This window comes from Mustelus asterias, chromosome 10 (assembly GCF_964213995.1).
Source record: "Mustelus asterias chromosome 10, sMusAst1.hap1.1, whole genome shotgun sequence".
Lineage (NCBI taxonomy): Eukaryota > Metazoa > Chordata > Chondrichthyes > Carcharhiniformes > Triakidae > Mustelus > Mustelus asterias.
In genome coordinates this window covers 59,987,501-60,001,413 of record NC_135810.1, presented here as the reverse complement: position 1 = coordinate 60,001,413, position 13,913 = coordinate 59,987,501, and the positions used below count along the sequence as shown (strand labels likewise).

The window sequence follows — 13,913 nt, the reverse complement described above, 5'->3', positions numbered from 1 at the left end:
TAACCACTGTGCCACCTTGCCGCTGTGTATTCAGCATGGATACACAGTCATATGGTTTCAAAACCCAATAGCCACAGACTGATTTAAATAAACTCGGAATCAGAATATTTAATTTTATATATAAATTTGCTGGCAACACTAACAAAATGAGTCTGCATTCTGAAGTAATGGAATTTAAGACTTTTTGATGAATCTATAATGCAGAATATATAGTCAATGCTAATTTTTCCCCTTTTCCTTCAATTGACAATTACACAGCTGGTGAGGAGTCTCCTTTTTTTATAAATGTACCTGGGTGATTTGTGTCAGGTAAAAAGTTATTCAGTTTAACAAAGCAGCAAAAACTCAGAGACAGCAATGTCGGGGATGGGAAGGGGAGAAAATGAAAAGAAAATATGAATATAGTCAATAATTCAATCAACCTTTTACTACACAGATTCATTGCCCTTTCAAAAATCTTGATTCAATAGTAAGAAAGTTTAAAATGTCTCCACACGCAAGATCCACTATTGGATTACTTTGAAGTTCCAGTTCTTATTTACAACAGTAGCTGTACTTGTATGAAGTAGAAAAGATCATCCTAATCAGAATAGCCACTATATAATTAATGAATATATATCAAATTCTCCTAAACCATATTAAAATCCTGAAATGGTACTGGCTACATTTGATAGCCCTTGAAAACAGGTGTGTGGATCGCTATGTGTGATTAAGCTGGGTCTGCTGATTGCAAAGCAGGCAGTATGCCAACTTTGTGCTTCCTGCTTATTTTTGAATGGACAGCCCAAACAGAAAGGGTCTGTCAAGTTGGCATTGACTGTTCCTCTTCTTCCTCCTTTTCCTACTCCCCCTCCCCTTGCTCCTGCTTTTCAATTGCTCGCCTTATAGTTTGTGGCAAGGGGTGATCCTCATCATGACAGATGCAGACCATGGTGAATCTTGATACCTACCTTGCCAAGTACTGCAGATCAGGTAGCTGAAGCCTTGTTTCACCCTGCCAATGATCTGCTCAGTTGCATTTTGTATGTCAGCATGGCTTTCTTTGAATGTATGCTGTGCACATGTGCATGGATTGCGCACTGCAGTTATCAGCTATGTTGTTAGCAGATAAGCCTTGTCATTCAGTGGCCACCCTTTATATGGTGGTCCAGATGCAGCTGGCATACGGGACTACCATAGAATGAAAGCACCATGACTGCTGCCAGAATACAAGACAATGTCCAGCATGATTCATTGCCTATGGTCATGCATCAGCTAGGCATTGATGGAGTGGAATCCATTTTGATTCTAGTGCATGTGGCAGAGTAACATATGGCATCCACAAGAAATGCTCTAAGTGGCACTCTGCACCATGGGGTGGTTTGTAATACAAGTGAAGCCACATGCTTGAAAGATTCTGTGATCTCCCTTACAGAACGGTGGATGGCAAACTGCAAATATCTTCAACTCCAGCCTAGAAGAAGCAAGGTGTATAGAAATTCATCACCATAGTTACTCGCACAGCCACTGGCAATGCAATCCTTGCTTGACTCTGCAGTTGCAGTAGATGGCAGTTCTTAGTAAGCACATCCATACTAAAGTGTAGACTTCTTGAACATTGTTCCTGGCTGAGTTAAGGCAGGAGAACTGCTCCTTGAACTTCCTGATGATTGTGGTCTCCTACTGAGAGGCCTTCACCTCTTTCTTCTTCCAGCAGTTTGCCCCACTTTGTGTGGCCTCAGCTCATTCTTCAAGTCATCTTGTATTCCAAGGGTGAACTCATGTCTGAAAGCAACTGGTTTGTGCAGAAGCCTTTAAGTTAATATAAAATGTCCTTCAATAAATGCCACACCACTCTCTATAGACTTTTGCAACCTTGAACAACTAAAGTAAGCACCAAATTGTAGAATTTAAGCAATAGCTAAGTTGTAAGTCATTGATGATTCATTTAAATAGCACTGTTCACTGATCTTTGCTGCTGCTGAACATGTGTCCAGCAGTACCAGGTTAAAAGTGGGTATTAGCTTTTTTTTTATTTATTAGTGTCACAAGTAGGCTTACATTAACACTGCAATGAGGTTGCTGTGAAAATCCCCGAGTCGCCACACTCTGGCGCCTGTTTGGGTACAACTGAGGGAGAATTTCGCATAGCCAATGCATATAACCAACACGTCTTTCGGAATGTAGAAGGAAACTGGAGCACCCAGAGGAAATCCACGCAGACACGAATTGTGCAGACTCCACGCAGACAATGACTCAAGCCAGGAATTGAACTCGGGTCCCTGGCACAGTGAGGCACCAGTGCTAACCACTTGCCACTGTGCCACCCTCGCTGGATATTTGCACTTCAAAATGACACTGCTCCATAAAATCAACATTGCATACTGATTCACCTCATGATCGGCCTACTCTGTATATTTCCAGCCACCAGTCACTGTGTAGGCCTCAGCAATGTGGTGTTGGCTGAATGACATCTTATGAATGACATCCTCCCACAGTCCAAAGGTGTGCAGGTTAGGTGGATTGACCATGCTAAATTGCTCCTTAGTGTTCACGTGCTCTGCAGCGTCCTTCCAGATTTTCAAGGACTTTCATAGCACCCCAAAACAGCTGCTAACATTTGATTTGATTTATTATTGTCACATGTATTAGCATACAGTGAAAAGTATTGTTTCTTGCGCGCTATACAGACAAAGCATACCGTTCATAGAGAAGGAAATGAGAGAGTGCGGAATGTAGTGTTACAGTCATAGCTAGGGTTAGAGACAGATCACATTGGGCAGGATGGGCAAAATGCGAGTGATAGGGACGTATCAGTGGCTTGTCATAGTGTCAGTAGTCTCAGTGTGATCAGGAGTTCAATTCTGGTGTGGGACCTCAGTCTGGTTCATTGGGGCAACACAGTGGCACAGCGGTTAGCATTGCTGCCTCACACCATCAGGTTTGATTCCAGTCTTGGGTGACTGTGTGGAGTTTGCACATTCGTTGGAGTTTAGAAGGATGAGGGGGGATCCTATTGAAACAGGATACTGCGAGGCCTGGATAGAATGGACATGGAGGGGATGTTTCCACTAGTAGGAAAAACTAGAACCAGAGGGCGCAACCTCAGGCTAAAGAGACGATTTTTAAAACAGAGATGAGGAGGAATTTCTTCAGCCAGAGAGTGGTGAATCTGTGGAACTCTTTGCCACAGAAGGCTGTGGAGGCCTGGTTATTGAGTGTCTTTAAGACAGAGATAGATAGGTTCTTGATTAATAAGGGGTTCAAGGGTTATGGGGAAAAGGCAGGAGAATGGGGATGAGAAAAATATCAGCTTGATGGGCCAAGTGGCCTAATTCTGCTCCTATGTTTTATAGTCTTATTCTCCCCTTGTCTATGTGGGCTTCCTCCGTATGCTCCGATTGCCTCCCACAGTCCATAGGTGTGTAGATTAGGTTGATTGGCAATGCTAAATTGCCCCTTAGTGTCCTAAAATGTGTAGATTAGGGGGATTAGCCATGGTAAATGTGTGGGGTTATGGGGATGAGGTGGGCCTGGGTGGGATGCTCTGTTGGAGAGGCAGTGCAGTCTCATGACCCGAATGGCTTCCTTCTACACTGTAGCGATTCTCTGACTGGGGAGCGATGGAAGCTTGAATAATTGCGGTGTTCCGTTTATTTGGAGTGCGCCCTCCCCCAATCGGATTAAATTTATCTGGTAGTTGGAATAAAGGGGACACTCCGAAAAATCGGCAAAAAGTACATAATTGAGAAGTAGTGTCACATGATAGTTTGCTAAATCAAATTGACAATTATATCCGTGCCACTAAACAAAAACAGACATTTAAAAGTTTGCTGCACATTTTCTGAAAATGGTGAACTTGGTACGTTTCCTGAGTTGTGCAATAGGAAGGTGTTTAATTTGGTGTAGCGCCCTCCTGCATTATCAGAGTTCCTGGGAACAGTATCAGACATTTCTCAGTGTATATTAACGCCACAGTAAACAGAGACTGACAATCCCAGCAGAGCATTGGCAGGAGCAATGATCCAAAGACCATGCCGATAGCCGATGGACCCGGAATTGTGCGGAGCTGGAAAGACGGGAACCATCCGGCGAGTATTCTCGCAGCCGCCCCTGGATAAAGCGATGAAATAAACTCTTTGTTAGTCGCGACCAGCCTCTCCCTGGCTTCTCCACTTTATGCCACGTCAGTATCTTGCTGGGGAAAGCGCAAAGTGAATGTGCTGGTGAAATGGGTGGCAATATTGCTGGCGAGTTTCCTGCGGATCCATTGAGCGGGGTTTACTGAAGTCTAAATTTATTTATTTTTGGTACAACGCGCCTCTGGGGTTAATCTGATTTTAACATGCTGACTGTTGAACCTCTCAGGCGCTCGCCGTTTATTTTGTTCTCAAGAGTGGCTGGGGGGGATTGAGATTATGTGCATAAATTATGCATAGGCGTCTGTGCCGACGGCTTTCTTTCGCTATTTTCGTGGGAATCCTGCTAACCCTTTACAGGTCAGTGCAAGAACTTCCTCAGGTCAACTCCCCGCATCCTTTACAGAGGAGAGTCGGAGTCAGGGGAAAGGCTCCGCTAGTGACGGTGCTCATTTGGTGGTATCCCTTCGGCAAGAAAAGCAAGATCCAAGACTGTGATAGTTCCTACAACATCCAGGGCTGCCGATTGACTACAGATCGGCGACTCTACCCCATTTCCCAGGCTGTGATTATACATCACCGAGACCTGGGGGGGAACGTGAGCCAGCTTCCTGCGGGACCCAGACCCGCTTCCCAGAGATGGGTCTGGATGAATTTCGAGTCTCCCACTCACTCTTCGGGTCTGGAAGTGCTTAATGGGGTTTTTAACTGGACCATGTCCTACAAACGGGGCTCTGACATCTTCATTCCTTATGGATACCTGTACCCCAAAAAAAGAACAGAGGGGAAAGTGGCACTACCCAGCAAATCTAAGCTGGTGGCTTGGGTCATCAGCAACTGGAATGAGGACCATGCACGGGTTCAATATTACCACCGACTCAATAGGTATGTGGACATCGACTTGTATGGGAGATATCATCAGCCGCTGCAGAATGACAGTATTGTCCTGACCATATCGCCGTATAAGTTTTATCTGGCTTTCGAAAATTCACAGCACATGGACTACATAACTGAAAAACTTTGGAGAAATGCCCTCATGTCCAGCACTGTGCCCATAGTCCTGGGTCCCAGCAGGGCCAACTATGAGCAGTACATACCGGCCGATTCCTTTATCCATGTAGACGACTTCTCGACTCCCAAAAAGCTGGCCCGCCACTTGATGCTTTTAGACAAAAACGCAAGGAGCTATCGGAAATATTTCGATTGGAGAAGACGATACAATGTGCACCTGGCAAAGTTTTGGGAGGAGCCCTACTGCAAAGTGTGCGAGGCTGTCAAAAATGCTAGGGCGTCTGACCACAAGAGCATCTCCAATCTGGCCAGTTGGTTCCAGTGATTGCGCTTCGAGGCTGCATATTTTTGCTAAAGTAAATCCTGGAAATAAAAGTAATCTACAGTTTACACCTGACTGATCCCTTCAGGTTGTATAGTCTGCGAGTGGAATGGATTCAGGGTGTGTGGAATTATAGCATTACACTAATGTTGTGCGTGAGGGTTAGCTGCAGGGACAATAGTCATTTATTTTTAAAATATGATTTTTAAAGCAGTATCTGAAAGTGTTGGATTATTTTGATTCTAGCAAGTTATGGTTTGTCTGAACATTGCACTCTGAAAAAGATCTTGAAATATGTTTACTAAAAATGAATGCTAAATGTGTATCACCTCGGCTACAATACAGTGTTATTTACTTTGCACATATTGAGGTCCAGGATAGAATGAACTAGCTCTATTCTAGAGTAAAACGTGTAGGGCAAAATCCTCAGGAAAAGTCTCTTCCCTTCCATTTTGCACAAGTTTACTAACAATATGAATTTGTGTCGGGTAGACAGAAGCTGAAAAATTGGTGTTTATATTTTGTTTTCACTTGCCTCTATTCCCAGACACTGGAGGTAACATTGTTTAGAAACTTGTGAACAGTCCTGCATTTCAATTACAACCTGGAGTAAACCAGGAACAGATTGCATTACACTGCATCATCCATTACAAACATTTCACCAGAAATTGCTGGGATGTTGTGTCATCAGAATTGCAAGTTAACACTATTATTAATTCCCAAAATATCCAAACATTCTTGGAGTAAAAGAGACGTACCATGCGTTGTGATTCTCTGCAAATTGCTGGACAGTTTGCGCCACTCTGCCTTTAGCCTTTCCATGGCCATTAAATGTTCCTTCTCGCTGTGATGCTTCCCATTGAACTTAATGGTGATTATGACATTTCTGAATTTACATTATTGTGAACTATTCCCACTGTAGCCATTAGAGATTATAATTAATTCATAAAAGTCTATGCTAATGATGTAGTTTTTTTTGTTTCTGACATGACACTCAATGGAGGCCTATAAAAAGACTAATGAAGTTGTAGAATCTCATTCAAGTAGTTCGTGAATTGTTATGAGAGTTTCTGAAATATTTTTATGTCTTGGCAGCTTTTTTTGTGATCCACACTCTTGTTGGTGTTGGAGGGCAATCATTTTCAAAGCTGTTTCAGCACTCAGAAGGTCATTTGTTCAAATGTACGTTGGATAGTTTTCTCTCAACATATCGGGGAAACTGTTTGTGAAATTGGTGCAATGTGTACCCATTGGTTGTTTAATTCTTCCTGACAATGATAGATGGATTTAGAATGTTTGTAGATTTTACACACTTATCCTGGTAGTTACTCATTACCTTCTCAATACAACAATTCATAAACACACTGCATTACAATGTCCTATTCTTTAGCTTGTTCTATTTAATTACTTTATTTTCCCTCTGACTCATTTTATTCTTTCTGTTTCTTAATTGACTCTTTATTTCCATCTCTTAATTATTCTGTCTATTTATTTTGACTCTAATTCACTGACTATTGCTCATTTCCTTTATCCTTTTCTATCATCAGTTCATACAGATGAACCATTATGCATTCATGAAATCACAGCTGAGAAATTGACTCTGCTGTGTCAATATCAGATCAACGTTCCAGCAATTTGCAGCACAAGTATAGTATGATATGAATGGTGACCAAAAAAAGATAACATTGCAGCAATTTCTTGTCTATCATTTGTCAAATCCTTCCATTCAGGTATGACTGAGCAACACAAATGTATTTGTGTCTACATCAAAGTTGTAAGAAAATAGAAGGTGGTTTATTTAAGAGCTTGATTAGCACTCTTCAATCAACTGCCACATACAGTTTTTATTATAAAGGAGCTATACAAAAATACAAAAATGGCAACAAATTTAGAGTCTGTAATGATTTATTTTTTTACAATTTTTAAACTTACTTTCAGAATAATAAGATTCAAAAATCGAATTATTATGAAAATTATGATGGAACATTATGATAGTTATGTTTCCCCATGACTAAAGAATAGAAAATTAATATGGCTTTGTCTTAATAGGTTTTTTTTGTTGCTAAATTACATTTCAATGCTCTGTTTCTAGTTTTGAAGTTAGTAATTATCTTCTGGAGCTTTCTTTTAAATGTTATTTCATTTGTGTTAATTTATTACAGTAAGTTATTAACTTCTTGTAAATTGACTGCACTTTAGATTAAGCACTCACACTGAAAAATGCCTTTAGATTAATGTTTTCCTTAGGACAATTGTTAAGATAAGGAGTTTTATGTGAGCTGCATGCAGATCAGATTTCATTAGAAATAGCAATAGGAATAATGATTCGATACAGCAGCTATTCAATGCAACTGCAGTGCTAATCCGGAAATAACGTTTGTAACTCAAGAACACTTCGGCAAATAGGTTAAAGTATTTGACAGATGTGTGGAAAAAACAGCATGGGAAAAGTAAATACTTTTTCAGTGTCCATCATCTGGAGTACAGAAAACTTGTCCAGGCCATATTTTGTATAGAAAAATGAGTACGGAACTGGTTGTGTTTTGAGATTCCAATGGTGTAATGGTGAGTAGCAAACTTTAAGTTTTGAAGACATACAATGTGAGTCTCCTTGAAGCTTTTGTGACAGAGCAGGGGTTGGAGGTGGGCGTGAGTAAGTTGCTCTTTCAGAGAGTCAGTGCAGACTCAATGGACGAAATGGCCTCCTTTTACACTATAGGGGTTCTATGGTTCTTTAAAGATATTTTAAATGTTTTAAAATCAACTGCCATTAAAGCAGAGTAGCCTTGACAGTGTTAACATCCTAGTTTTAAAATTCATTTTTCTGCAACCATTGAAGAAATATTATTGCTCCTACAAAGTTTTCATTATAACTTCTATGGGATGAAGGATAGCCTGAGATTCTTTAAGCAGCTCAGAGATAAGTTTCTATTTTATTTACTTCTGTTGCACTATAGACAAAAAAAAAGCCAAATCAAAAGGCAGTGATACAGTGTAAATTAAACTATGTCTGAAAGCTGGTGAACAGCATACTACATGACTTTTGAAGCAGTCATTATTGAAAGTTAAGTGGATAACTGACCTAACAGGCTGAAGAATTCAGGCTGAAGGGTAGTCACTGTTGTATAGTAGGAAATGTGGCAGCCAATTTGGAGACAGTAAACTCCCACCAACAGCAACAAGATAAGAAAATCTGCTTGAATCCCCCACATTGTTGAATACCAGGAAAATAGCTGGGATCAGAACTATTTCTGTGCATATCTTACTGTTCAGCTAGTATTCTGAATTAAATTAGCACTTTAGGGTTACTGTATACACACTACTGTATAAAATTGCATTGAAATTGAAAAGAAAGTGTAATCTTTCTAGCACTGCTTAGTCTCACAACATCTGTTATAACATGCTGTGGCGTTTAATACTTTTTGGCTCCAAAATGAGGTGATTAGTTCTACAATGCACAAGCTGTTGTTGCAATATGCAAATATACCATTAAAGAGTACTATACAAATATAAATAATAATTGTCCTGAAGCCTTCAGTTAATGTGAAAAAAAATCAATCTTTTAGCTGAAGAAAATATTTGTTTTAATAAGTCAGATTTTATGCTTTTCTATTTATTACTTGAGTAGATTCAAATATGAAATAAACAATATGTTTTCAATGACTTTGGATATTTTCCTGTTTTGTTTCATAGAATCCATAGAAGGGGGCCATTCAGCCCATCAGGTCTGCACCGACCACAATCCCACCCAGGCCTTATCCCCATAACCCCATATATGTACCCCAGCTAGACCCCTGACAGTAAGGGGCAATTTAGCATGGCCAATCAACCTAACCCACACATCTTTGGAGTGTGGGAGGAAACCGGAGCACCCGGAGGAAACCCATGCAGATACAGAGGAGAAAGTACAAACTCCACACAGGCAGTGACCCAAACCGGGAATCGAACCCAGGTCCCTGGTGCTGTGAGGCAGTAGTGCTAACCACTGTGCCACCGTGCCGCCCATTTTCATTTTGAGTCACATTCATTAGTTTATCAATTAGATCAAATTCTATTAAACATTTAAAATGTCTGATCCACTGAGCTGGACAGCAAATTACCTGAGTGAGTCCACTCACATTGTCTGTACCTTTCAGACTTGATTACCTGTAAAGACTCGCATTCCAACCATTATTTTGTAAATTGAGTTTGTGTCTTTGTATGCCCTGTTTGTGAACAGAACTCCCACTTACCTGAGGAAGGGGCAACGCTCCGAAAGCTAGTGGCTTTTGCTACCAAATAAACCTGTTGGACTTTAACCTGGGTGTGTGAGACTTCTTACTGTGTTTACCCCAGTCCAACGCCGGCATCTCCACATCGTTGCTGGCAAGGCCAGCATTGGTTGCCCATCGCTGAATGATTTGCTACATAATTTACAATATAAATTAATGACTTGGAGGAAGGAAGCAAATTTACTGTAGCCCAATTTGAAGATGACACAAAAGTTGGTGGAAAGGCAAGTTGTTGCTAATGAAATTTTGGCCCTTATTTCAATGGGGTTGGAGTATAAGAGTAGGGAAGTCTTGCTTCATCTGTACAAGGTATTGGTAAGACCATATCTGGTGTACTGTGAACAGTTCTGGTCCCCTAAATTAAGGAAAGATATTATGTAAAGTTTAAAGTTTATTTATTCAGAGAAGGTTCACTCGGATGATCTCCGGTGTGAGGGGATTGGCTTATGAGGAAAGGTTAAACAGGTTGGGACTCTACCCATTGAAATGTAGAAGAATGCGAGGTAATCTCATTGAAATATATAGGATCCTGAAGGGGCTTGACAGGGTAAATGCTGAGAGGATGGTTTTTTTAAAAATTCAATCATGGGACATGGGCATCACTGGCAGGCCAGCATTTATTGCCAATCCCTAATTGAGCTGCCTTCTTGAAACGCTGCAGTCCATGTGCTGTGGGTTGACCCACAATGCCCTTAGGGAGGAAATTCCAGGATTTTGACTCAGCGACAGCGATGGAACAGTGATATATTTCCATGTCAGGATGGGAACTTGCAGGTGGTGGTGTTCCCATGTATCTGTTGCCCTTGTCCTTCTAGATGGAAGTGCTTATGTGTTTGAAAGATGCTGTCTAATGAAACCTGGAGAGTTCCTGCAGTGCATCTTGTAGATAGTACACACTGCTGAGACTGAGCGTTGGTGGCGGAGAGAGTGGATGTGGTGCCAATCAAGTGGGATGCTTTGTCCTGGATGGTGTCAATTTTCTTGAGTGTTGTTGGAGCTGCACCCATCCAGGCAATTGGGGAGTATTCCATCACATTCCTGACTTGTGCCTTATATGATGGATAGGCTTTGGGGAGTCAGGAGGTGAGTTACTCGCCACAGTATTCCTAGCCTCTGACCTGCTCTTGTAGCCACTGTATTTATGTGGCGAGTCCAGTTGAATGTCTGGTCAATGGTGACCAAAGGATGTTAACAGTGGAGGATTCAGTGATGGTAACACTATTGAATGTCAAGGGACGGTGGTTGGATTGCTTCTTATTGGTGATGGTCGTTGTCTGGCATTTGTGTGGTGTGAATGTTACCCCACATGGGAGATTCTAAGACCATAGGGCATAGTCCCAGAATAAAGGGGCATCAATTTAAGACAAAGACGTGGAGGAATTTCTTCTCTCAGAGAGTTGTGAGTCCTTAGAATTTGCCACAGAGAGCTATGAGAGTAGAGTCCTTGTGCATATTTAAGGCTGTGATAGATAGATTTTTGACCAGTAAGAGAATCAAGGGTTACAGGGAAAGGACAGGAAAATGAATGTGAGGAATATCAGATCAGCCATGATCCATTAAATGGTGAAGCAGGCTTGAGGGGTTGAGCGGTCTATTCCTGTTCCTATTTCTTTTGGTCTTACAGCTAGGTCATTACAAAGGACAATTAAGAATCAACCACATTGCTATGGATGTGAAATTACATGTAGGCCAGACCAGGTAAGGATGGCAGATTTCCTTCTCCTGAAGGACATTAGTGAACCAGATGAGTTTTCATGAAAATCGATGATAGCTTCATGCTCACCAACACTCACTTTAGCTTTATATTCAAGATTGACTATAGACATTGCTAACCCTGTTGCAAAGTGCATTGACAATAGATGAAGACAAGAAGAGACTCAGCTGTAAAAATCTGCTCTGACCACCCCGCTGCCCCCACCCGCCACACTGTTGAATACCATGCTGTGCTTACCCTCTAGACCCACACATGAAAAACTGTATTTTTAAAGTTTGTTCTTGGGATTGTGGCCATTACGATGGTGCTCCCACAACATTATTTTATCAGGTAGAGTTCTGGTATTTTGATCCAGTGAAGGAACAGTAAAAATGAAAGGAAAGGTATGTACTTTATAGAGCATCTTTCATGACCACAAGACATTCCAAAGCACTTTACAACCAATGGAGTAAACTTGAAGTGTATCACTGTTTTATTATAGGACATGTGCAACCGATTTGGGGACGGGAAACTCACACCAACAGCAACAAGGTAATGACTGTATTTGTGATGTTGATTAAGGGACAAATATTGGCCAAGACACCAGGGATAACACCCATTCTCTTCTGGTGGGAGTTCCGATGGGTGCTATCATCCCACTGTAAGAACAGAGTGAGATAGGTGCAAGAAAATGCCACTTGCACTTCTTGTGGAATTTTACATAATGGGGTAGAGACCTAGCCGAACACAAACCCAACACAAACCCACCCCAAATTCCGGCTTGTTCCCCTGTCTTGAACTGCCATAGGATTAAAGCAGGCTCAAGAATTCTGAGGCCTATTTATAACTACAAAAACTGAAAGTAAATCACTAAACTTACCTATACACTCATATATGGCAATTTAAGAACAGACCTGCAGTGATTTTCATGATGTGGAGATGCCGGCGTTGGACTGGGGTAAACACAGTAAGAAGTTTAACAACACCAGGTTAAAGTCCAACAGGTTTATTTGGTAGCAAAAGCCACACAAGCTTTCGAAGCTCTAAGCCCCTTCTTCAGGTGAGTGGGAATTCTGTTCACAAACAGAGCTTATAAAGACACAGACTCAATTTACATGAATAATGGTTGGAATGCAAATCCTTACAACTAATCAAGTCTTTAAGAGACAAAACAATGTGAGTGGAAGAGCATCAAGACAGGCTAAAAAGATGTGTATTGTCTCCAGACAAGACAGCCAGTGAAACTCTGCAGGTCCACGCAACTGTGGGAGTTACAAATAGTGTGACATGAACCCAATATCCCGGTTGAGGCCGTCCTCGTGTGTGCGGAACTTGGCTATCAGTTTCTGCTCAGCGACTCTGCGCTGTCGTGTGTCGCGAAGGCCGCCTTGGAGAACGCTTACCCGAATATCAGAGGCCGAATGCCCGTGACCGCTGAAGTGCTCCCCAACAGGAAGAGAACAGTCTTGCCTGGTGATTGTCGAGCGGTGTTCATTCATCCGTTGTCGCAGCGTCTGCATAATTTCCCCAATGTACCATGCCTCGGGACATCCTTTCTTGCAGCGTATCAGGTAGACAACGTTGGCCGAATTGCAAGAGTATGTACCGTGTACCTGGTGGGTGGTGTTCTCACGTGAGATGATGGCATCTGTGTCGATGATCCGGCACGTCTTGCAGAGGTTGCTGTGGCAGGGTTGTGTGGTGTCGTGGTCACTGTTCTCCTGAAGGCTGGGTAGTTTGCTGCGGACAATGGTCTGTTTGAGGTTGTGCGGTTGTTTGAAGGCAAGAAGTGGGGCTGTGGGGATGGCCTTGGCGAGATGTTCGTCTTCATCAATGACATGTTGAAGGCTCCGGAGGAGATGCCGTAGCTTCTCCGCTCCGGGGAAGTACTGGACAACGAAGGGTACTCTGTCCACTGTGTCCCGTGTTTGTCTTCTGAGGAGGTCGGTGCGGTTTTTCACTGTGGCGCGTTGGAACTGTTGATCAATGAGTCGAGCGCCATATCCTGTTCTTATGAGGGCATCCTCCCGTTGGGGTCCCATCCCCCCTAGAATTCCCGGCTCAGTGAGCTCTACACACCTTCCTTGTATCCCTTGTTTAAAGTACCCAATATGTTCCTTGCAGGGTGCCCCCGATGTGTCAATAGTGAATAACTCTTGTGGGAGCCACCCTGGTGTTGCGATGAATAGGGAGTTTACTGATCGCGCTGAAGGGTAACAAGCGGTCCTATTCCCATAGATCTGGATGTGTTTTTTCAGGAATAGGTTTTCTTCCATGATTGGTGGTACTGCTCCCCTAACCCCCATGTGTTGGAGCGTATTTACAATGGTCATGGTTATCATCAAATATGTCCCTATTCCCATATCGTTTGTTACAACAGTATTTTTACAGTTATAGTTTATACAGAAAATAAACAGGTAATTAAATTAAAAGTCGTTTGTTCCGACGTCTTGATAGTAGATCTGGTCCTGGTTCCTGTGGAATTTGAACGAACGAAA

General features: G+C 42.0%; 1 protein-coding gene across 1 annotated transcript; it reads left to right on the top strand.

The window, feature by feature from the left end:
• Positions 1-4,410: 4,410 nt before the first annotated feature.
• Positions 4,411-6,718, top strand: LOC144499447 (alpha-(1,3)-fucosyltransferase 4-like). Its single transcript, XM_078221433.1, has one exon. It carries the CDS (start codon positions 4,411-4,413, stop codon positions 5,452-5,454), a length of 1,044 nt encoding a protein of 347 aa, XP_078077559.1. The 3' UTR covers positions 5,455-6,718.
• Positions 6,719-13,913: the final 7,195 nt, after the last annotated feature.